This window comes from Cricetulus griseus, chromosome 3 (assembly GCF_003668045.3).
Source record: "Cricetulus griseus strain 17A/GY chromosome 3, alternate assembly CriGri-PICRH-1.0, whole genome shotgun sequence".
Lineage (NCBI taxonomy): Eukaryota > Metazoa > Chordata > Mammalia > Rodentia > Cricetidae > Cricetulus > Cricetulus griseus.
The window spans coordinates 15,984,776-16,008,828 of record NC_048596.1 but is presented as its reverse complement, the minus strand read 5'-3'; the positions used below and the strand labels follow the sequence as shown (position 1 = coordinate 16,008,828).

The window sequence follows — 24,053 nt, the reverse complement described above, 5'->3', positions numbered from 1 at the left end:
CTGTAGGGTGGTGGGTACCATTTCTACAGTGTCTTTGGCCTCAGGAGAGATGGGATTCTTGCAAAGCCCTTCCCGAATAGCATGTCTCAAATTAAGAACTTCGAGGTGACAATTTGGACAACAGTGGATACCTTGCTGCCGAAGGCTGTCAAGGAGGCGGCTGAAGATGCCCTGGTGGGACCGGCCATCTGGGTGAGTGATGAGCACATCGACATCCCCACAGGTCATCTTTCCCCTTCGGTAGGAGCCACAGGCCACACACAGCAGCCCAGGATTGAAGGCCTGGGCTGATATCCGGACCTGGGGAAGAGTGGGGGGTGGGGGGGGAGCTGAAGGCCACTCCCATGATAGCACAAGACCTTTGTACCATGTCCCAGGCCTACGCCAAGCTTAATGCTAAGCTGAGGGGAGGTGCCTGGGGCCACACAGAGACAAGCCTGGAGAGGCTGAAGACTCTGGCTCTGCCTCAGCAGGCAGACAGGCTCTGAGTAAGACCAGAGAGTCACTCTTTGGCCCCAGCCCGCACCCAGTGGCCAGGTCTGTGAAACTCCACTGATGACAAAAGGCCACGTCTCAAGCTGCCTATGGATTTGGAGCTGAGGGCAGTGAGTGGGAGTTCGGGTTTGAGGCTTGAGCAGGTGGCTGGCACTCCAACCTAGCTGGGAGAAAATGGAGCATCTTGTGGTCAGGAAGATGGGGGGGTGTCCCACACACACCCCGTTCTGGGAGGGGTGAGACTGGCTTGGCTGTGGAAGGATCTGAGGGGCCTAACTGAAGAGGAATAAGCCCATTAGCCGCCAGCAAACGCCCACGGAGGCCTTTTATATGTAGATATATCCCCGCCTCCACCGCAGGACACTGAGGTTCCTGGGGCCCTGGGTACCCACAGCCAGGACACCTCAATTCCCCTGACCTGACAAGCAGTTCTGCTAATCCCTTCAATCCCTTCTTAGGCCTCCCAGGAGACTGGGAAGAGGCGGCCTAGATGAGTAATCCCATCAACCTTCTCTCCAGCTGGAGCCCTACTTGTGGGGAGTCTACAGTGGAAAGCCTGTTTCCAATGGGCTACGGGCTGGTGGCTGACCAGGGCATTCTCTGTGCCTGGACACCGTAGCTGAGTGACGTGTCATCATTAGCAGCACAGCTTGGTGATGGGTATACAATAGGGCCTGTCTATCCATCCAGCACCAGTCCTGTAGTCTCAGCTATCACTCATCAAGACCCTAGGCCAAAGTGAAAGAAAGTTGCCCCACACCAGCTGAACAAACAACACAGACAGCCAAGGATACCCTGCCTCTCTTGACTCAACGCTGCATATAAACTTATATAAATCAAACCTTTAACTTGGCCAAATCTTATTTCTTGGCCAAGAAAACTCTTGTTTGCCTTCTATGGTGCTGGGGGTAGAAGCAGAGTCTTAGGCGTACTCAGCAACACTCTACCTCTGGACTGTAGTCCAGTCTTGACAATTACAAACATCAACAGCAAACACAACAGAACCCTGGGAGAAATCCCTAGCCAGGCTAACCCATAACTAAGTCCTGGTTATGCTCTCTTGACCCCACCCTAATCCTATGCGTTTTCTTCTGAACCCAACCAATCCTGAGCAGCCTCAGGGTTGCTTCAGAGGCTTGACACTCATGGAGAGAGACACAGACACTCCGCCATTTGTGCATGCTAAGGGGAGAAGTCCATAGTTCTCTTCTCTTTTCTTTTCTTTTTTAAAGACAGGGTTTCTCTGTGTAGCCTTGGCTGTCCTGAAACTCACTCTGTAGACCAGGCTGGCCTCGAACTCACAGAGATCTGCCTGCCTCAGCCTCCAGGGTGCTAGGATTAAAGGTGTGCACCACCACTCCTGGCCCCATAGTTTTCATCAAGTTCTTAAAGACAATGAATCACCACCTCTGCCCTGACCCCTAATCTGGTCTGTTGAAACTCCCAGGACTATCTGCCCACTAGTGCCCAGTGCTCATGCTCTCTGACCCCAAGGCACTCACCCACAGGGCTAGTGTTGCAGTGACTACCCTCACCTGATGCCCTCTGGGCCTATAGCTCCGGCCACAATCTTCTCTTTGTAATCTCTGGCAATCCCTTAACTTCAAACCTTAGTGCTCTAGGAGCCATGCTTACTGTCTTTTCGATGTCTGCAGCCTCCTCCCTGGGCATGCGCTCCAGGAAGTCATCATAGTGCTTCAAGCCAATGGCCTGCTGAGTGGTCAGTGAATCCAGGCTTCTGATGTCTTCTAGGTTCCGGAAACCCTGGAAAAAAACAGCCAGAGAGGAGGCTATAAGGACCCAGGACTCATGAAGTGTATGGACCAGAAAATACAGATGGCTTTGTCACAGCAGCTACCATGGAAGACATTATAAGGCAAGACTGACCAGATCCAGCCTCAGTAGGACACACCATAATCTGGGGATGCTGGTCCCTGATTCCTTAATCTAAAATGGCTCTGGGCTTTCCTGTCACCAGCTCCCAAGGTCATTCTTGGCATGGCCAGGTTTGGGAGCCACTGTTTTAGACATGGAGCCCAAAGCCTGGGCTCCTTAGAAAGTCCCTTGCCAGAGCCAGGTGGACCTCTATGAGTTCAAGGCCAGCCTGGTCTACATAGGAAGTTCTAGGCTAGACAAGGCCACATAGTGAGACACTGTCTCAACAAAAAAAAACTAACAAACAGAAAGTCCTTGCTAGTCTGTGGGACAGAGTAATATATTTATTGTTCTGCCCACATTTCAAGGACAGGCCAGGGACTGATGTGAACTCTGGTGTCCTTGAAAAGTGGTCCCCTGTAGTTGGATTCATTCCCATGAGAACACAGGGTGGGAAAACCCAAGGACCCTGGCTCTTGCAGGTGAAGAGGAAGGGGTGTAGCCAGATGGGCAGGGTGTGACCTGATGGTACCACATCTGGGCAGTCTTAGTCCCAGCTCCCCAGATGTTGGAGAAGAGCTCCAAGACAGGCACACTGTCACTGATGTGGTCTAGCTTCCGAAGATGCCCACTCTCTAGGATCTCCACGATCTTCTCAGCCATCCGCTTGCCAATCCCTGGGATGCCGCAGGCCTCCTGGGGACAGGTGTACAGAGGAGGAGTCAGAAGCCAGCAACGGAAGCCAGTGCAAAGGGCCCGGTTCCCTCAGCAGAGTATCTGCCCAAAAGCCAGCCCAGCAACCATATAGGACTTGTCCTTTGGTTTCCAGAGACCAGCAATAAGTAGAGAAAATGGCCAGGCGTGGTAGTGCATGCCTTCAATCCCAGAACTCCTGGAGGCAGAGGTGCATGCAGGCAGATCTCTAAGTTCCAAACCAGTCACGGCTGGAACACTGACTGGGGGCTACTGTAATACACTGAATATACCATTCTGTGCTACAGAGACCATCTTTCTTTCTTTCTTTTTTTTTTTCTTTTTCTTTTTTTTTTTCTTTTTTGGTTTGTCAAGACAGGGTTTCTCTGTGTAGCTTTGGAGCCTATCCTGGCACTCGCTCTGGAGACCAGGCTGGCCTCAAACTCACAGAGATCCGCCTGCCTCTGCCTCCCGAGTGCTGGGATTAAAGGCGTGCGCCATCAATGCCTGGCCAGATACCATCTTTCAACATTACAAAAACATTGTGAATGGGTTACTGTGCTTAATTTCTTTTAAGCGATTGGAAAACTGACAAAGAATAACTAATCCATAGAATCCACAACTAATGGACTTTAAACTCCTTTTTTGTTTGTTTTTGTTTTTCTAGACAGGGTTTCTCAGTGTATCTCTGGCTGTCTTGAAGTTCACTCTGTAGACCAGGCTAGCCTCAAACTCACAGAGATCCTCTTGCCTCAGTCTCCCAAGTGCTGGGATTAAAGGTGTACACCACCACCACCCAACTAAACTTATTATATAAAAACACTTGGAAGTAGAGGGGACAGTGTAATAAACCTCTAGGCACCCATTTTCCAGTCCTAACAATTTTGCTGGTCTGTTTTCAACTACCTTACTTGTTTTTTTATCAGTGTGTCTCTGTGTAAATACCAGTCATTATAAAAACTTAACCACTAAATTTGATGTCCATTGCCATTAAACATTAGCTAATAAAGAAGAGACCTCTTCCCCAATCTCCAAGTACCTGGTAGGAGCTGACAGGCTTGTGGAAGCTCTTAAGGGCATTGATGGCCTTGGCATAGCCCAGGGCCCTCCACTTGTCTCCCTGGACACTGTAGGCTTTAGCCAGCACCTCTAGCTTCTCTGTGATGTGCTGGTTATAATTAGTTGCCTTCTGGCTTGAGGGCTGTGCACAGACCCACTTCTCCAGGGCTTCTGGAACTGGGTCAGGCCCACCATCTTTCTCAAGAGGAGCCGGGTAGTGCCCACTGATCAAGGCTTCCAGATCTGCTGAGCTAACCTGGGGCCCTTCCTCATCACTGGTTTCATCATCGGAGCCAAGCTGAAAATAGAAGAAACAATAAGTCAGTGTCCTCCTCAAAAGTGAGGTTGTGTTTGGTGGGCAAGTGTCTCCTACTTGGACTCAAGGATGAGGCTGCAACCAGTGCACTGGGCGTGTGCCTTGTCTTCAGTGTAGGGCCCAGTGCTATATGGCAGACATGGCTTGGTAAATGCAGAAGTGAGGGATGCTGGGTAGAGTGGAACAGATCAAGGGTCTCACCAAGAACTCTCTGTGTAAGAACCAGTGCTCACTTCTGTGCTCAGGGCTCTCAGCTGGGAGCATCTCACCTGGGCTGGGATTCTTGGTGCCTTTTCTGCCTTTGCAGGAGGAGATGCAGCTCTGGTGTGAGGAGGGGAAGGAGAGAGAGTTGTCCTGGATACAGCCTCCTGGGTGCTTTCATCTGCCTTGTTGGGCTGTGGTTGGTCCAAGGAACTAGAGGGTAGGGGAGGTCACAGGCAATTAGGGTACCAAAAGTCTCACCTGTCTCCGCTCCCAATCTTTCCCTCTACTGAAACCTTTCCACATATGTATGATTTTAAAAGTAGGAGTTGTTTTTTTTAACAACTCAAGATGGAAACTCAAGATGGTATCAACAGACACTTGAGAAAGGCTAGGGGCAGCCCACCTCTTGGGGATGCAGACACTGAATCCAGCCGTGTCAATCAGCCGTCTCTCCTGCAGGCACAAGCTCAGCCACGTTGACTTCACCAGCTGAGCACTGGGGGGTAGCTGAGGCAGTCTAAGGAGCCGGAGAGCTCGCTCACAGTCCATATTTTCATCTACCACAATGTGAGTGACTCCTGGGGCCTGGGCAGAGCATATCTGGCCACCATGATGGATAATCTGCTTCTCAAAGAGCTCTGCCCGGGCTCGTCCAATGCCAGTGGGTATAATGTGAGCCCTCAGGGAACTCAGCCATTCTGTAGAGAGGATATCCAAATGCCTATTATCATAACATTTATTATTATTATTTTATTACCATCACTATTATTTAAGACAGGGTTTCATGTAGCCCAGGCTGCCCTCAAACTCATTATGTACCAGAGGATAACCTTGAACTCCTGATTCTCCTGCCTCTACCTCCAAGTGCTGGGATTACAGATGCATGTACATCACTGTAATAAAGCAGCTGGAAAACTTTTAGATATAGTCACAATGAACGGTTTGAAATCACCTCCCTTCAAAGTAATCATTTTCCTGCCACCCAGAGATTAAAATGCCTTTAAAGAATTCTACCACAAGCACAGCAAATTCTTCAAGGGCCATCACTTGAATGCAAGGGGTTAGGATTTGTGTCCTGTTCCTAATGCAAACTAGAGCAGTGCCTGGTATATCACAGACCATCTATTAGTATTTGTGGCTGAATAAATGAAGCCTTGCTTTGAACACAGCTCAAAAATCATTTCAGCACCTATTTTTTTTTCCAGGAAAGCACACATTTCTTGCCATTACAAGTTCCTTGCCCTCAGTCTAGAAGACTTGACTGACGCTCCCAACCCCTTAAAATCTCTGCCATCTACGTAACAATTTTGGTGGCAAAACAACTTAGAACAAGCCTGGGGACTCAGGGGGTTTTGTTTGCTCCTGGCGCTGCCTCTAGGACAACAAAGGGCCACTTCTTGAGGAATCAGGAAACATTTTCTCACTGAGGTCTTGATAACACAGCAAATAGCCTAGCAAAGACAAACTACATCGGTGGCACACCTTTAATCCCAGCACGCAGGAGGCAGAGGCCAGCCTGGTCTACAGACTAAGTTCCAGGACAACCAGAGCTACACTGAGAAAGCAAGCCTGTCTTGAAGAACAAACACACAAAGACAAAGCACCAGGTGCGAGTGGTGAGCCCAGCACCTGGGAGGTTGAGACAGGAGGATGGGGAGCTTAAGGTCATTCTCAGCTATAAGGCAAGATCAAGGTTACAGTGAGACTCTAAACAAGAGAAGAAGACAGACACCAAAGCAAAAGCAAGGGAGGTAGAAAGAGACCTCAGCCCTCCACAGGTAAGGCCACTTCCATTATCTGACTCCGGATGAAAACAACAGCAAGTCAAAGGGTCAAGTGCGAGTCATGAGTTCTGGGGGTGGGCCAGCTCACCTCCAGCTTCTCCCACCTCCTGTTTGGGAATCTTTGCAAGTGCTTTTGATGGTGGATCTGCATGAATTTTCTTTCGCTTGGGAAAAGCCTTCAAGATGCCCTGGGGGTTCATTGCCTGGAAGGCTGGCTGGCTGCTGGATCCTTGCCTTTCTGTTTAAGGACAGATGTCATGCAGAAATCCAAGACTGAGAGTCGCCCTAGACCCTTTGGCCTACAGAGGCAGGCTTTGGGAGCAAGAGACCCCTTCTCAGAGGTCTCAGAAACCCCAGCTAAACACACCAGCCTTTCAGCGTTGAGTCAGGGAAAGGCTGGGACTACGAAAGTCAGAAAGTCGGGGGTGGCGGTGGCTTTTGACTCAAGGGAAACAATACTGGAAAGAGAGGGGTGCTCTGCAGATCCAGTGCAGAGTCGGCCTCTGCTTCCAAGAGCCTTTTCCAAAATGATAAGGGGCTGGGAAGCAGGACTACATCACCAGTGAAGTCTTCATCTCCCCAGAAAAGTGGGGTCCGGAGGACTCGTGCAGTGCACACAAACCTCACGTCCTTTGCAGAGGAAAACTTCAGGGAAAGTTGCAGACGGGCCCTGCACCTGCCCCTGTCGCAGCCTCGTGGGGTGGGGTGGGGTGGGGTGGGGTGGGGTGTTGAGCCCCGTGGCTGAGCTGCAGGGAAGTGGGGTGCAGCCGCAGCAGGTGTAAGGTGCCCTCACAGCTGGGGGTGCGCAGGACCGGAGCAGCTGTGCCCCGGGCACTGCGTGTGCAGCTGGCGTGAACCAGGGACTCCCAGCTGGGGTCACAAGAGGGCTGGTGCTGGGACCCTAAAAGCCCTGGGCGCCCCCCACCCGACCGAGCCCCGGGGTCGGCCCACACCAGGCCAGACTATCCCTGGGAGAGAAATAAACTCACCATGGGAGCCAATGGAAACGGATCGGGGAGGGGGGTGGGGTTGAAAAGTAAATTTCCAGAATACCTTCCGGGTCATCCGGAAGTGACCCTCGGCCCAGCAGTTGCCATGGAAGTGGCCGGGCGCGTTGCTGGGCGGAGGGAAGATGGCGGTGACTAGCTGGCTGGAGAGCTTGCGGGCTGCCGAGAAGACGGCGCTGCTGCAGGACGGTAACTCGACCCTCTCGTCCTCTCCCGCAGGGCGGGCCTCAGCCTGGGTGGGCAGAGCTCAGCCACGCTAGCTTCCTGCTCCTGAGAGGAGGAAACTGAGGCACAGGGAGCTGGCTGGACTGGAACCCAAGTCTCTGGCCGCCCACCTCCCGTTTTCCTTACAGCATCCCGCCCCGCTCAGAGTTTTGTTGGTAGTTCCCAATGATTCATTTTACACTCATCATCGTCCCTCGAGGCTGTACCAAGGGGCAGATTTCCCACCCCATATTTATTTATTCATTCATTCATTTATTTTTACTGAAATCCAGGAAGGTTTTAGACCAGCCCCATGTTTTGCAAATAGTCAGGTATAACTGTATCGTCTTGTGGGACCCCATGCACCCCAGTTTGGGGGTCCTGTTGATGATGGTGGCAGCCCGGTGGCAGAGAATGGAGGGACACCGGGGTTTTAGATCAACCCTGCCATCGATGCACCTATTAGTTTGTTAGAACCCCGTTTTCTTCAACTATAAATGAAGCGGGTGGGCTGCCATTGTTATTTCAGAGGTCCTTTCCAACTGTGTTTTGTTAAGAGTGGGTTTCTAAATGTTCTCTGATCGTTAGGGGAGATAGAAAAGGCCAAAGTCTAAGTGACAAGGAACTGGACTTTGAGATGTCAGCTTTTCTCCATCCTACAATTGACCAATCTTCAAACCTCTACTTCAGAGGTCTTTTCTGGACCACTTAGCAGCCAGGGTGAATTAGATCTGAATTCCCTTTAAAGCTTGGCAGCTGGGGACTTAATATCCACAGGTAGCTGCCAATCAAAGAAGCCTGAAGTTTATTGTGTGAAGTTTACTGTGTGCCAAATTCTGTGCTAGAGCAGATAGAAAAACAAACAAACAAAAAATTTATGGGCTGTGATCTTCTAGGAGTTCACAAAATGATCAAGGAAAAGACATGTAAGTAAATAGCAGCTTGTGTTAAATAGTGGTTGGGATCTTAGCAGGAGATTGCAGCCCATGCCTGTCATCTCTGCACTCGGGGGGCTAAGGCAGGAGGCTGGGGGTGGGGGTGTTGAGATAACTGTGTGAAATGCTAAAAGCATGGAGGTGAAAATAATTTTCTCTTTGGATAATCACCAAACAGAAGAGGTGGTATTTCCAACCCCTAAAGAATCATTAACAGGTATTTGATAAGTGGGAATGGAAGAACGGATCGAATGTAGAGGCAAGGAAGTGTGAGAGTGTATAGCTGGCTAAGTGTTATGAAAACAGCCACCACTGAGCCTTTCAGGCACTGCCTGCAGACAGAGTAAATGAGTCTCTTGTCTCAAAAGGCTGTAGGAGGTAGGAAATGGTAGAAAATGAAGGTAAGTTGGGACATGCTGTGCTCTCACAGGGTACTGATTTTGGACATTACTTAACAGGATAGTGGTCTTCTTGTTTGTATTTTGAGACAGGGTCTCACTATGTGGTCCTGACTGGCCTAAAATGTGCTGTGTAGACCAGGCTGGCCTTGAAGGCATAGAGATCCTCCTGCCTCTGCCCCCTAATTTTAGGATAAAGGGCATGTACCGCTGTGACTGCTCTGGTTTTTATTGTGATTAAATCATGACCATTTTTAGGTGCACAGTTAGGTGTCATTAATTTTATATTCACATTGTGTTGCAACTGTTACCATCTCCAAAACTTGTCATTTGCAAAACCAACACTCTCTTCTCTCCAGCCCCTAGCAACCACCATTCTACTTTGGGTTTCAGTTCGTTTGAATAATCTAAGAGCCTCGTGTAAGTGGAATCAAATAGCATTTGATTTAATTATTTCACACAGCAGAAGGTTTTTAAGGTTATCCATGTTATCACGTGTGCCGAATTTCCTTTTTATATTTTATGTGTGCTTGTGTGGAGGCCAGAGGTCAATCTTGGGTTTCCTTCTTCCTCACAGTTGCCCACAATGGTTTGTGGGTTTATTTTGTTCGTTTGTTTTGACATTTATATGTGTGTATGTGTACACCTGCCATAGCATGTATGTGGAGATCAGAGCACAGCTTGTGGGAAATGGTTCTTTCCCTCCACTGTCTGAGTTCTAGGATCAATCAGGTTGTCAGGGTCGGTGACAAGCACTTTCACCAGCTCAACCGTCTTGCTGGTCTCCATCTCGTCTCACTGGGACCTAGGGCTTGCAGATTAGGCTGGGGTGGCTGTTGAGCGAGCCCCAGGATCCTTCTGTCTCCAGCTTCCCAGTCACGGGATTGTATGCACATGTCACTGCCCCAGACTTTGTGTGTGAATGCTGGGGATCAAATCCAGGTCCTCATGCTTGAGAGGCCAGCTGACTGTACCCGCCCGATGCCAGCTTCTGTTCTAAAGCTGTCCTACTGTGTGTGCATACTCTCCCCCAAGTGTTCATCCGTCTGCCTTTTGATTGGTGTGAGTAATGCTGCTTTGAACATGAATATTCAAGTGCATGCTGAAGTCTGCTTTTGTTGTTCTTGGTCATAGGGCAGTATGGGAGGCGGGCTATGGTGTATTAGTGTTGGTGCTTGTATGTAAGTGTGCAGGAGCACACACCCATGTGCACGTCCACGGAGGCCAGAGCAGGATGTCAGGTGTGTGAAGGCCAGGTTTCACTGCAGTCCTATTAGTCTCTGCCTCCCAACGCTGGGGTTCAGGCATGCACAACCATACCCCTCTATTTGTGTAGGGCGCTAGGGTTCAAACTCAGTTCCTTATGCCTGCAGCACAAGCACTCTTACCTGTGAAGCATTCAGATTGTTAAGGGGGTTGATTATTATTGTTATTATTGATATTGTTGATTGATTGTTGAGGTCTGCCAAGAGGCCTTGCAAATTTTGGGGTAAGTTGCCCTGAAATCCAAATTAGGAATGACTCAAGGAAACTGTGTCCTAGAGGAGTGAGTTAAACAGGAAAAAGCCACCTTAGGGCTCTTATTTTTGAAGTTGACGGAAGGACGTGTCCACTGGGTGTTAAAACCCCTTTGTGAGTCCTCCTGAGGCAGCGCCCAGTGGCTACTTACCTGCCTAGGAAAAAAAAGACATTACACAGCCCTCCCCTTGAGCAAGTGCTTGTGGGCTAAGAGACTCCCATGGGTTCTTTTATCCTTTTACTGGATGGTACATCACTGTTGCTCATTCTTTCAGTCAGCATTTGAGTTCCTGCTACATACCAGGTACCGTGGCTGATCTCAGGGAAACTATGGACACTCCCCTCCCCCAAACCAATAGAAGAGACAAGCAATAACCAAGAGTCACATAAGAGATGTAAAAACCATAAACCAAGCATGTGTGAGGAAGAGCCATGATGATAGCATTCCAGGCTCTATGCTGGGAATGGCCTAGAGATGTGTAGATGAAGGCGGGGTGCCAGTGTGGCTGGAAGGGCCGGTCAGGAAACCCAGCTCACATCAGAGCCTGTAGCCCTGGATGTAGGAAGCGGGGAGAGAAAGACTATGATGTCATTTCTATCAGATGCTTGTAGCACTATCCCAGGATGGGGTAAGTGCTCTGCTGTGGGGTAGACTCAAACGCAGGGGGCACAGAGGAGGAAGTGACTCATCGGCACAGTGGCCGCCAGTGATGGGGAAGGGACACTTGCAGTGGAAGTGTCCTTTGAACTAGGTTTTGAAGAGGGAGGAAAGTTCTGCAGTTGAAAAGAGACCTGGCTTTTTTGGTGGTGGAAGCGGCATGGCAAACGCGTTGAGAGAAGGGAAGGGAGCCTGGGAAGCGCGATGGTGGCCATTGGTTGACAGGAAGCCCGGGAGGCTCTGGGCAGGTTCTCCAGCTGTTGTTTGGGCTCAGTCTGCAAGGGCAGCTTTGCGGTAAAGTGCTCTCTCTCTGCTCTGTGTGTAGGGAAGAGGATGGTGCACTATTTGTTCCCGGATGGGAAGGAAATGGCGGAAGAATACGATGAGAAGACGAGTGAACTCCTTGGTAAGTGTGGTGCTCCCCAAGGGTCCTCAGCTGCTCCTGGCGCTGATCAAACGAGGCCCAGTTGAAAGCTCCTGGCCTTGGGCTTGAGCAGGGAGCTCAGCATGCAGTGTGGTAGGGAGATGGAGGCCCTTGGGAGCAAGACTGCTCTGAGAACAGTGTGAACCTGAAAAGCAGAGCGCAGTCCTTTGCCCAGTGCAGCTCAATGAGAGGGTAAATGAGCCTCTCAGTCAGGAGTAGGGTTCTAAGGAAAAGCACATCACAGAGGAGGCTGGGTAGAAGGGAGTGGTGGTAAAAGCAAGGCTTGCACTTTTTGCTTGCTTGTTCTGTTGCTTCCTGAAGCCACACCAAGGGCAAGTGTCAGATGTGGCAGCTTCTGGCCTTGCCTCCTAGATGATACCATTAAATATGACCCTCATCCTGAAGAATGACATGAACCAGGTAGGAATGGCAATTTTGCCGTTGCTTTTGTGCCCACAGGTCCCCCTCCTTCAGAACAAGCTCATGAATAGGAGTTCCAGCTCGGATTTCTGGGGATTGATTTGTCAGTTATCTGTTCCTGGGAAGCACATCGGCATTAACTGACTTCCCAGAGTTAGGTGACTGGCCCTGTGACCCACGGCCCAAAGCTGTCCGCCATGGGAGCTGGTCTCTTTATTAAGTTGCATCTGAAATGCTAAGACCAATGATGGAATCACAGGCTGAGTTATTTTCTTGTCTTTATTCCCGACTTTCATTTCTTCCTGGGTCTGATCGACAGGTAGTATTGGTGAGGGAATTTCTTTTTCCCTTTTCCTGACAGCTCATAAATGTCTCGAACTGACAACATTGGTTATACTGGTTTGCATATTCTCTCAGTCTCCAGTCTTAAAGTGTGTGTGTCCTGCGCATGCTCAGTTGCAGTGAAGTGTTGATCCCCTCTTATTATGAGCTGCATGGGCTCTAGTCCCAATTGGTTTAGTCTGGAGCTATTAAAAATCTTGATGTGTTTAGCATATGACACTGATTCGTTGGAAACCAATACAGTAGTAATATCCTCACAATGCATTGTAATTTATAGTGCTCCCAGGGGGTGACAGCCTTGGAATGTCTAACAGGGGAGAACTTATAAAAGCAGAGGCCACGTGAGCTAACCACTACCGTCACCCTGAGTCCAGCCACAGCTCCTGCCCAGCCCATCCTGTCACTTCTTTTCTCCACACAGCAAATAAAGCAGGTAGAGCTATGGAGGCTATAAAAATAGACAGACAACCCAACCCCTTTGCCATGCCTGAGTATGATATTAAAATTATGAACAAGGCCAGGTTCCTTTCTGCAGTGCTCTGTGCTCCTCTCTTCCATTTCTGGTGGTAGCAGGTCGGGCTAGACCAAGGCCTTCAAACTTCCTTTGTTTAACAGCAAGAATGGAGGAGGGAACGTAGTTCACCATTTGGCTGGTTTACCTAATAATGACATTAACACACTAACTGGGCATGATTCCAGGGGCTTTACTTGAATTACTTCATGTAAGCGTCTTCATTAAAGCCCCACGACATAGGATCTGTTGTCCCCATTTTACAGTTGAAGGAGTAAGCTCAGAGACGTTAACACCATGTTGAAAATCACAAAGCTGGGAGGTATCTGAGCCAGACAGAAGCTTGGCTCCATCCCAGGAAGTGTTTGAACCTCAGTGTGCAGTGGCATACTGTTAGAGCTAAGAACATCAAAATCCTGTTCACTTTGTTTTGTTGTTTTCTCAAGCCATGGTCATCCTATGTAGCCTGGAACTCACTGTGTAGCCCAGGCTGAGTAATCCTACATCTAAGCCTCTGTAGAGCTGGGATTAAAGGTGTGTGCCACCAAATTCTAAGACCCATTTCTTATTTTTTATCTCCCCCAACCTCCGAGCCAGCGGCCCTTGCAAAGTACTGTCCAAATCTGGGTTTTTTTGAGACAGGATCCCTGTACATTGCCTAGGCTGGCCTCAAAACTTTTGAGGCTCATATGGCCCTCTGGCCTTCAGGTCCTGAGTAGCTGGGACTGAGCACATGCCACCCGTGCCTGGTTATTAGTGTAAATGTTGTAAATAGAATCTCAGGACCAGAACTGGCTTTTCATACTATGCAGTGGGAGGTGGATATGGTTTTGGCGGCAGTAAGAGAAATGGTTTCCATTTTTCCCTAGCTAATACACAAATTTGATAATTGGTCAAACAGGTTTTCTGCTAGAAAAAAAAAAGCTCAGAGAGTAATTTACAGAGGAAGAATTGCCAGTAGGTGTACATCTGTCTGGGACAGTCCCTCCAGTCGGTGTTAATAAGCATGTTCGTGTCATCTTTTTTTCTACCCTCTCGGGGCTATTCATCCCCACCCCCCACAACGAACGCTGTATGTATTCATAGAGAAAAAGCTGAAGGGCCTTGTAACAATGATCGGAACATCAAACCAACCCCCAGAAGAACACAGCGTGTCCAGGGGGCCGAGGCTGAAGGGCAGACCGTCCCCCAGCGATTACATTTGGATTACCTCTTAATCTGCTTTGGTATTTGACCGCCAGCCTAACCACCACAGGCCGCATTTGGAGGATATTGAGCACTTTCATCCCCAGGCCCTTCAGCGGCTTTATAAATGGTCCACTCGATTCCCTCAGCCTCCTCAGGGATGGGCCACGGCAGCTGTTTAATAGCCACATAGCAATGTTGCAGTGTTTTAGGGCAGAAAAGAAGAATCCTGCCTCCAGTGTAAGCTGCAGGGAGTATTTAGGAAGGGGATGTAATTATCCGTATTGGAAGTGGGCCAGGCCTTGGAGCTTTGGGGAAAGAGGCCTTTAGGACCTCCACTTTCCAGCCCACCTGAAAGATGGGGCTGCATCAGCCTGCTTCCTGCTGACTTGGGAAAAGGCCCCAGGCACTGCCTCCTTCATACATCGCCCCTCAGACCCTTTACAGGGTCATTGAAGGCTCCTTTCCAAAGACTGACCCTGACTCAGCCGGGAAGAGAGACAGTGTCCCAGGGAGCTGCCTTTCGCACACCAGTTTGGGTTTAACATATAATCAAATCAGAGTGACAGCAGGTGGAAACTGTTGCCGCAGGAGCTGTCCTTGAGTACAGGAACAAAGGCTACACTAGAAAGCCAAGATTGCGTTTCTGCATGTGCGTACTCATGGCCACATGCATGGGGAAAGTAAGGGCTCCAAAATGTTTCATGGATCTTGCCTGTTGAAAGGCTGGAAAGAGCACTTCTGTATTACATTCTAAGAGTATAATTCCCCAAGGTGAGAGAGAAAGAGGGAGGGAGGAAAGGAGGGAGGGAGAGAGAGAGATGGGGGGGAGGGAGCGCTAAGAGTGGCAAGTTCCCATGACCCTAAGTGGCACTGAGTTGAGAAATAAGGAAACCAGAAGTGTTGTACTTTCCCTTCTAGGGCAGGTTTCTGTGGAAAACTGAGCTGGCATCTAGCAGTCGCTCTTGTCCCGAGGAACCATACTGATGGTGTCCCTAGGTCAAGCAGTTTGACAGAGCACATGATCACAGGGCCATCTTACTTCGCTGGCCCAACTAGGTAGTAATTCATCATATTTCCCCTACAGATAACCAAACCTGGACTTTGAAGACTACAGTATAAGAATAGAAACACAACCTGGGCATGGTGGCACACCTTTAATCCCAGAACTCAGAAGGCAGAGGCAGGAGGATCTCTGTGAGCTTGAGACCAGCCTGGTCTACAGAGTGTGTTCTGGAACAATTGGAACTACATAGAGAGACTCTGTCTCAAAACAAACAAAGGAAAAAAAAAAGGAAAGGAAGTGCTGAAGAAAGCTTTTAGGATATCACATCTGTTCAGAACACCTGGAGACTGTAGTTTACCTCTTTATTGATGATTGAGTTCTGAATGTGGGGCTATAAGACCTGAGTTCTCTTTGTTTGTTTTGTTTTAAGACAGGATTTTGGTATCTAGCCCAAGATAGCCTATAGCCTCCGTCCTACCAGCCCTCTAAGTATGTGGCACCTGAGTTTTAACTGTGCCTTTTGCAAATGGATCTCACTATTCCTCAGTAATTCTTTACACTCCATACCCTGGAAAATAAAGGCAAGGGTTAAAAGTAAGCAGATGGGGAAGAAATGCTTTCTCCTTGATAAATAGAGGTGTTAGACTAGATGTTTCCTAAGTGAACTTGCCCTCACGCCTGTGATGATTGTGCTTGCCATGGGGGCCCAGAAGTGCTCATTTGCTCCCAATACTAAGTGGTCTCAGCTAGGCACAGTGACACACACCGTTAATCCCAGCACTTGCAGGGCAGAGGCAGGTGGATCTCTGTGAGTTCATGGCCAGCCTGGTCTCCAGAGTGAGTTCTAGGACTGTCAGAGCTACACAGTAAGTAAGACCCCGCCTGGAAAAAAAACAAGCTGGTGTTGGTGGCGCACACCTTTAATCCCAGCCCTTGGGAGGCAGAGGCAGGTGGATCTCTGTGAGTTTGAGGACAGCTTGGTTTACAAAGCGAGTTCCAGGACAGCCTCCAAAACAATACAGAGAAACCCTGTCTCAAAACCAAAACAAACAAACAAACAAAAAATGAAATGGTCTCAGGTATTTGTGTAGTTGTACCCTGCCATGTGAGCTGTCCCCTGGTACTGTTGTTAGCGTGTCTGGGGGAAAGTAATTCTCTGCCTTAATTTTTCTATGGATAGCTATTGCTGGGTTTTCCCTCCCCCTTCTTCTTCCTAGTCCTGAGGAGCAAACCCAGGGTCTTACATGTTCTGGGCAAAGGCTCTACCACTAAGCTGCACCCCAGTCTGTGCATAGCATTTTATACATAGTTTGAGGACCCAGGGGTGATCTTTGCTGTAGTGGGGAACAGGCTTTGTCATCTTGTCACAGTAAGCTGCTCCTAGGAGGTGTTTGTCACTTGTTTGCAACTGTGACAGAGGCCCCTGAGGCTGTCTTCCATGGTGTTCCAGTGAGGTGTTCCAGCGGCTAGGTTTGCATATACTCCTAGTCACAGTCCATTCACTTAAGGAGGTATTTGTGGGCGTAAGAAGTTGCCTAGAAAGCATATTTCCAAGTTTTACTCATCCTTATTAATTTTCATTATAAACTCGCAAATGTGTTTCTAGGGAGAATTTTGGGCCCTAAGATGTAATAAAACCACACTGCAGAATGCAGCCGACCTTATAAAAAGCCCATATTCAAGGGGAAGTTCTCATTCTACATCCCAGATTTGTGTTTGGCTTTTGTGCTCACAGGAGTGTGCATGTGCAAGCCTGGCCCAGCTGCTCAGAAGCTACGGGCCTGACACTGCCCCCCTTCTGCCCCACCCTGAAAAGAGACCCACCAGGCCCTTTTTGAGGTGCACAACTCCTAGAGCAGCTGTAGGAGGCTGAAAGGTTTTAGCAGCGGCTGCTCAGCCCTTGCTGGAGGACGCCCCAATTCGCTCCAATTCGGCAGCCCAAGCATCTTACACAGCAGAAGGGCAGGGACAGAGGGTGCACCGCAGTACAGCATCCCCTCTAGTAGACCGCACAGCCACCAGCACAGGACTGAGCAGTGTGCAGTGAGATCCTGGCAGTTTTCCCAGTCCTGCCCACTGAACTCAGGTCTGGGTTTATGGTTCCCATAATATATGTGTCTTATTTTAAAAGACAAACAACAAAAGCAAAAGCAAAAAAAAAAAAAAAACTCCATCTGGAGACCCAGAATTCCCATTCCAGAAATGGCCTTTGTCGGCTCTCTGCGTTCTCCTCGGTGCCACAGACCATGGTTCCTCTCAGAGCTGTATCCCAGATCTGGTTGTCTGCTGGCCTTTGAAGTGGACTTTTGCTGCTGACGTGGCCTAGTTTGATTTCACAGGTTATGCGATTCCCTGATCAGATGCACAAGACCCAGCATTGAGACCCAAGTGCCAGCTTATCCCATCCCAGTTATCCAGTGTCCTGCGAGATTTGGTGGGAAAGCTTTCATCCTTTGTTTCTCTCCCCAGTGAGAAAATGGCGAGTGAAAAATGCCCTGGGAGCCTTGGGCCAGTGGCAGCTTGAAGTGGGAGAGCCAGTGCTCTCAGGAGCCGGGAGCCTGGGGTCTGAGCTCATCAAGGAAAGTAATGCCAATGTATGTCTGTTTGTCCAGTGTCTTACGGGGACTGGGAGGAGACTTCTGACCCCTCAGGGCAGGGACCATGATTTGTTCACCACCTTATACCCACCATGCCCACCTAGTCACACCAAGTTTGTGTGAACACCAAAAGGGTTTATCTTGGCCATTCCGGGGCAAGGCCTCCCTGTGTGTCACAGCAATAGCGAGTGCTTCAGGTGGGAGCCATGGAGAAGAGCAGAGGGCTTCCTGTCTGGCTCTGGCTGGACCCTGGGGAGGGTGAGGGGCCAACCCTTTGTACCTTTCCCCAAGAATGGTCCTTGATAATGTGGGCATCACAGACATGCCTGTAATGTCAGCACGTGGGGAGATGTAATGTCGGCACTTGGGGAGACAGAGTCAGGAGAAGCCGAAATGCAAGATGGTTCTGCTACTTATCGACTCTGAGGCTGACCTGGGCTGACTGGCTTTTCACAGCCCATCTTCATGCGCAAGGACACCAAAACAAGTTTCCAGTGGCGGATTCGAAACCTCCCCTACCCAAAGGATGTCTATAGTGTCTCTGTGGCCCAGAAAGAGCGCTGTGTCATTGTTAGAACGACCAACAAAAAGTGAGTGTCGTGGTGGGCGCTGTTTACTTGTGTATGAGCTCGGGTGGAGTGGGTGAGATCTCAGGTTGCACCTTATCTGGGAGCAGGCTGAACTTAAACTTCAGGGGTGCTGAGAGTGAGTGAGGTAACTGCAGCAGCTGCATCAAGCTAGAGCTCCAGCCAGTTTGGAACCTGGCATGTACTGGGGCTCCCGTGACTATCTGTTGAAGGAAGGAGGGTTTAAGGGAATCACATAACCATTAACTCATGGCCTTTGCAGTTTTACTCTAAGGTTGTTATGTCCTTGACCTGGTGAACTTGGCTTGATGACATCACTGAATTGGCAGGGAGCCATGTCCTGGAAGGCATACCTGCCTGGGTGACCGTTTGAGACTAAAGCATCAGACTGCCGTCACAGTCCTCATCCATCCCTGGGCTAAGGGGAAGTGGGCAGAAGTTTGGCTCTCAGAAACCTCTAGAATTCTGTTTCAGATTTCCTTTGTGATCTGCTGGGAGAAGGCAGTGAATGCTAACGGTTAGGGGTGGCCAGGGTGTGGTCACATTTGGGTTTCTGGTGCTCTGACTGGTCACAGTTGAAGAGTTTGGAAGTAAATCAGTTTCAACCTAAGCTCGAGAGAATACAAGGCCCATTCTAAACTGGGACTTCTTTTGGGGAGATATTTTTAATCTCCTCATCCACAAACTGCCAAACTACCCAGCTTGCTGCTTGGGCTACGGAGCCTAACCCATGGTGCCTGTATACCATTTGCTGTTTCACTGGAGAGCCCCGCCCCCTTCAGGTGGTGTGGAATAGTCTCCCTCAGTCTAAGAGGCCTACCTACATGGAAGCAGGGGAACTCCCTGCCACCTATAGTGCAGCCCTGGGTCCCGCCCTCCTCTTAGCACCCCCACACCCTATCAGTTTGGCAGGGTTAAGGGGACAAGGGAAAGGGTAGAGATGAATGAATTAATTTCAGGATTATTGCTGTACATGCAGCCCGCAGCCCCTGTAGTGGACCCTGTCTATAAATATAAAGTCATAATAATAAGGGTTTGCGTTTATAAAGCACACAGTCCTCAGATAAAAGGCAGTTTATTCCCGTTATTGTTCTCATCATTAACAGGAGTCAGTGCCTAAAGTGGAATTTAGCAATTTCAGACAACAGAGCAATTGCCTGTAGGAAAACAAACTCCGTGCTTCAGCAAGCATTCCCTGGCGTAGGAAGCCCTGGGTCCAAACTGGGAACAAAAGTGCTTCTGATAGCATTTGAATCTGCAGCTTAGCACTTTGTGGACCTGGCTGCTGCCTCCTTTTTGTCCCCCAGAGGTCACTGTGGAATACAGCTATCAGGCAGAAATGTGATTACAAGCGAGTGCTAGAAGAGAGGCTAGCTAGCTCACCAAAAATTTCATCTGAGCCGATCCTCTGGGCCCCATCTCCTGCAGGGCAAGCGTATACCATATATGCCATAGGTGGCGCTGTTGGCCAGGGCCTCTGTGGCTAGTGGGGCATTCTAGCACCCAAGGGCAGGGGTTGGGGACATTTTTGAGATGCTATTAGAGGCAAGGTAGGATGGGAGTGGTACCGCTTCCCACAAAGGGGGAAAATGATATTTTGGTGCCCACTCTGAATCTGAGTTTCTGAGTCCTAACTAGGCTCAGCCAGCCCCCTGCAGGTCCCTCTTGCAGGAAGTAAGGTGGAGAGGCCACCAAACTTAACCAGCCCTTTCCTGTGCCCAGTGGAATTTCTGTCTTCTACTTGGAGAAATATAGTTGAGCAGAGTTTAATTTCTTTTAGAATACTTTTTAAATCTCTTTTCTGATCATCACACCATTCAGAGGTAGACATGAAGCATATTTATGCTTGTCTATATGTTACTGGTTATAGAAAAGCATATGAAAATGATAAAGTGACATGCAGGGAATAGTGTGGCCTCCTTGCTCATCACCTAAGCATTTGCAGTGCACCCCACCGTGACACTTTTCTTGGATTCCACCTTTCTTCACCTGGAGGTGTGCCCTCATCTTAATATTCTGGACCCCATGGTTCCTGACCAGAGCTACACAGTTGCCTTGTTGGTATCTGCCTGGCTCCTGCAGCACTGGGTTATTCACTCTGCTTGTAAGTTGATTCCAGTGTCTTGTGGTAGTCCTTGACCTCAGGTATTAATAAGAGGAATTGGGAAGATAGAAACCTTTTCTGTGGGATGCTGGTGTGGCACCATCTGGTCCTGAGAAGCATGTTTGTATAATGACGGTTCCACGTCTCAGCCTTGAAGCTGGCAGCTGCAAATAGAATGATGGAGTGTGCTGGACTAAGACGACAGTGGCTGAGATCTAGCCTCTGCCAGGTGTCAGCGGTAGATTCTGGCCAAGTTCTCCTCACTGTGAGAAGCGTGCTTACACTACCTCATAACAGTTTGAGGAATTTGATATCACGTACATGCATACACCCTATACCATGGCCAAGCTGCCAAAGCAAGGGATCTGAAGAAAGCCTGGCTAACTTGGCATTGACAATACTGTAACTTCGGGTTTTATTAGTGTTACTAGACAACCCAACCCCATGCTCGATAACCCCCGACAGTCAGGCTTGGTGGGACTCCCTTTGGTAAGACTCTAAGAACCTTGAGTGTGGGCCTATTCATTGTGACTCTCCAGGCAGCGGGAAGGATCGGTGTCATTGCCACTCTCTGTACCTGCGCCACTCTCAGGGCAGGACTGGCTGGAGACTTCTCTGGATACCTGCCAAGGAGTGTGGGGCAGGGCCCACGCAACTGTCCACAGCAGCCCTGCCCTCTCCTCCATTCACAGTGTGAGGGGTGGCCAGGAACTGGACAGGGGATACAAGTAGAGTCGCTCTGACTTTCCCAGAAGCACAGTGGGTTCCCCTATCCAGGTGCTGGTGGCAAAAACCCTAAGAGGAGTAGGTGAGTGGGGGCGGCTGTGCAGAGGGAAAGGCGAAGCCCTCTACTGGATGTCAGGAGTCTCCAGGAGAGGTTGTTTAACCTCACCTAGTAAACGAAAGCCATCCTATTTCGGACCTGTGCTTTCCCTGGCACTGGCGACCTCCATTCCCTAGCCTGGAGGCAGGAGTAGGGGGAGGGAAGGGGCGAGCCAAACACCTTAAGTTCTCTGTGATCCTGAAGTTGCCTTGGGGGTGTGGGGGTGGGTCTAAGCCCTGAGCTGCTTCTCCTCCATTGGCCCTGCCTGGGGTAGGAGGAGCTTCTCGCCTGGTCCTGCTTTCTGTGTATATTTGCAGGGAAGATGTTAACACTTCCTAACAAGCCTTTGTGTTCACCTAATCTCCGCTGTTTAACCTTTGACCCCCTGCTATTATCAGTGTCTGCCACCTTTGCTAGCCAGACCAGGGCCCCAGGAAAAGCCCTCACTCCGTCTGTTGGCTAGGAAGAGGATGTAGCAGGCATTCCACCCATTGCAGCAGATGGATGGCCTTTCCCTGGGGCAGAGCTTTGGAAAAGAAAGCAACTTGCAGTACCATTAGGATCCCCAGCCCCCACTCCTTTTGAACTGTCAGTCTTTAAATAAACATTCTTTTCCTTCGTTGGGTCCCAGCACCTTGGTGGGGAGAGGGGAACCTGGGAAGAGAGGGGCCCCAGAGCCTCTTCTGAACTGAGGGATTTGGGCAGGGAAGACCAGGCAGAATCTCTGCATTGATGTCAACTCTCTGAGTCCCCAGGGCATCAGGGCTTTTGAAGTGGACTCAGTGTAGCTGTCACCACAAGGGCCAGGTCCCTCTGAAGTATTAAAAGCCCATTCTCTCCAGGCCCTTCTCTTGAGTTTGTTTGTACCTGCCTGAGGCATTTCCCTCCTCAGCCCACACAGCCGCTCCCTCTACAGAAAGTGACTTGTCCAGGTAGGGGCACTAGCAGCTCTTAGCTAGTGCCCAGCCCACATGTCCACTAAGGAAGTTGAGAGGCTTTGGTCTAGCAAGCATCAGGTGAGGACCAGGCATGAGAAAATCTCTGCCCCAGACTCCACTGCTAGCAGCTGGCCAGGAAAGCAGGCAGCACCCACTGCATCAGCTGCCTTCACTCTCTGAGATCTGGTTCCATTAGTCTCTTGTCCTCCCAGGAAGACACCTCTTGGGGTGGACTTTCCTTCCTGTCTGGTTTTAGTAGTCAGTCTAATAAGGCCTAGAAAGACACGTAATTGTCACAGTAGGGACAAAAGTGGCCCAATCTTTCAGTGAGGTCTCCTGTAAGTAGTAAACAGCCCTAGACCTCCTGCTGATGTTTGTTAGGATAAACATCCCATTTTCTGTGTCCCCATGAGCCTTGGGATGCTCTTTGGATATCTGGGAGTGCCAGCCCTCTTGGTGAGTCACTCCCTCCCCTGGGCTAATCTCAGAACTCCTTCCTACTAGCTCTGCTCACCTTTAGTTGGCCTGGCCTAAGGCTGCCATCATCCTTTTGACTTCATAACCACAAACTCAAACCAGGCCGTTCTTGTGGGTTCCCCCTTTCCTGTCCAGCTGTATAGAAAGTGGGGGAGTGCTGTGTAGAAACCTTGTGGCAAAGGGCCTGGGTACCCAACAGTGGGGGTTGCCATGCCGGTTCCCCAGTAGCCTCTTGGTGTCCCCACAGGTACTACAAGAAGTTCTCCATTCCTGACCTAGACAGACACCAGCTTCCTCTGGATGATTCTGCACTGAGCTTTGCTCACGCCAACTGTACCCTGATCATCTCTGTAAGATTTGCCCAGACTTGGCATCAGGAAGAGCTTCCTCTTCCTCACCTACTTCCCTGGCTCCAGGCATCCCAAGCCCTAGGTGTGCTTGTTGAAGAACAAGCATCTCTTACCCATCTGGGGGCGGGAAGAAACCAAGAGAGAGTCACACTACCAAGCTGGGGTGGGGCATGACACATAACAGAGGATGAAGAAGTGGTGAAAACAAAAATCACAGGACTTGGGTTCTCATCGTGGGGCTGCTCCTCCCCAGCCACAGGGCCTGAACAGGCCCTTCAGACCTGTACCCTAGGTTTCCTCATGTACAAGGAGGGTATGAAGGGCCAGGTGAGTGAAGGGAGGAGCTAGTACTGAGCTATGCTTTCTCCTTGGTTCCCTCTACAGTATCAGAAGCCAAAGGAGGTCCTGGCGGCTGAGTCAGAGCTACAGAAGGAGCTAAAGAAGGTAAAGACGGCCCACAGCAGTGATGGGGACTGTAAGACCCAGTAGCTGTCCTGAGCCTTGCACCTCCAGTGTGGAGGAAACTGAGACTTGTGGGCTTGGCTCTTCTGGCACGGGCAGCTTCTTCTCGTCTAAGAACTAGCTCTTGGGGCGCAGCGTGTTTCTGCCCACCGTTTTGTTCCTGAGTAAAGTCATTTGGAGTTGTTCTAGAAGGATTGCCCTTTTATCGACTTCTGTATGTTGCCTGTCTCCAGGCATCCTAGCCTTCCTAGGGAAGATGCTGGTGTGGTGACCCACCCCCCTCCCATCCTGGAGACCTTGCCACACAACCGTTCCAGCTAAAGGAGGGAAAAGTAGAGATAGGACCATGCACCTGTAAACTCCCTTGTGCTGGCTTGCCTTATACAAGTGGCTTAGGAAGGACTCACCTGAGGCAGAGGTGAGCACATCAGCAATCTTGGAAAAAACAGAACGTTAAGATGCCATGGTTATTAAAGTGAGCACGGTTACAGGTTATCAAAGGTGTGTGTGTGTGGTGGGTTAAAAAGAAAGGTCACTACTATAGGTGACAGCAGGTTAGCAGCCTCGAGCCCTCCCACAGTCCCTTGTCCACACCCCAAAGAGGTAGGGGAAAAGAAGCCTTTGTTCTTGGGGACAGAGAGCCATGGTTTTATCCTTCCCCCTGTACACATTTCTGAGTTT

At 49.7% G+C, this 24,053-nt stretch overlaps 2 protein-coding genes across 4 annotated transcripts in view; one reads left to right on the top strand and one right to left on the bottom strand.

The window, feature by feature from the left end:
• Poll (DNA polymerase lambda) overlaps positions 1-7,503 on the bottom strand; it is an 8,582-nt gene extending 1,079 nt beyond the window's left edge. The window contains exons 1-8 of one of the 2 annotated variants that reach the window (XM_027407167.1): positions 7,416-7,503; positions 6,515-6,664; positions 5,046-5,340; positions 4,708-4,852; positions 4,103-4,420; positions 2,893-3,066; positions 2,131-2,259; positions 132-300 (exon numbers count right to left, since the gene is read on the bottom strand). In XM_027407167.1, the coding sequence (XP_027262968.1) occupies positions 132-300; positions 2,131-2,259; positions 2,893-3,066; positions 4,103-4,420; positions 4,708-4,852; positions 5,046-5,340; positions 6,515-6,664; positions 7,416-7,491 (1,456 nt within the window). In that variant the 5' untranslated portion in view covers positions 7,492-7,503. Of the gene's footprint in view, positions 1-131; positions 301-2,130; positions 2,260-2,892; positions 3,067-4,102; positions 4,421-4,707; positions 4,853-5,045; positions 5,341-6,514; positions 6,665-7,415 lie in introns of those variants that run through there. The other variant, XM_027407169.1, reaches the window with a different exon arrangement.
• Positions 7,479-23,867, top strand: Dpcd (deleted in primary ciliary dyskinesia homolog (mouse)). 2 transcript variants are annotated; one of them, XM_027407173.2, is made up of 6 exons: positions 7,479-7,622; positions 11,472-11,552; positions 17,504-17,628; positions 18,088-18,221; positions 22,808-22,992; positions 23,295-23,867. In XM_027407173.2, the coding sequence occupies exons 1-6, from the start codon at positions 7,559-7,561 to the stop codon at positions 23,324-23,326; spliced, it is 621 nt and encodes a 206-aa protein (XP_027262974.1). In that variant the 5' UTR covers positions 7,479-7,558; the 3' UTR covers positions 23,327-23,867. The 2 variants fall into 2 exon arrangements, with proteins under 2 accessions (XP_027262974.1, XP_027262975.1); XM_027407174.2 differs by having other exon boundaries at positions 7,480-7,622; positions 22,808-22,910.
• The last annotated feature ends 186 nt before the right edge of the window (positions 23,868-24,053 follow it).

What these genes read in the sequence shown, in the direction of transcription:
- Dpcd (XM_027407173.2), top strand. Translation starts at nt 7,559, where the DNA reads ATGGCGGTGACTAGCTGGCTGGAGAGCTTGCGGGCTGCCGAGAAGACG. An exon ending in GAAGACGAGTGAACTCCTTG is followed by an intron (nt 11,553 to 17,503) that starts GTAAGTGTGGTG and finishes TTCTCTCCCCAG; the next exon opens with TGAGAAAATGGCGAGTGAAA. An exon ending in GTTAGAACGACCAACAAAAA is followed by an intron (nt 18,222 to 22,807) that starts GTGAGTGTCGTG and finishes GTGTCCCCACAG; the next exon opens with GTACTACAAGAAGTTCTCCA.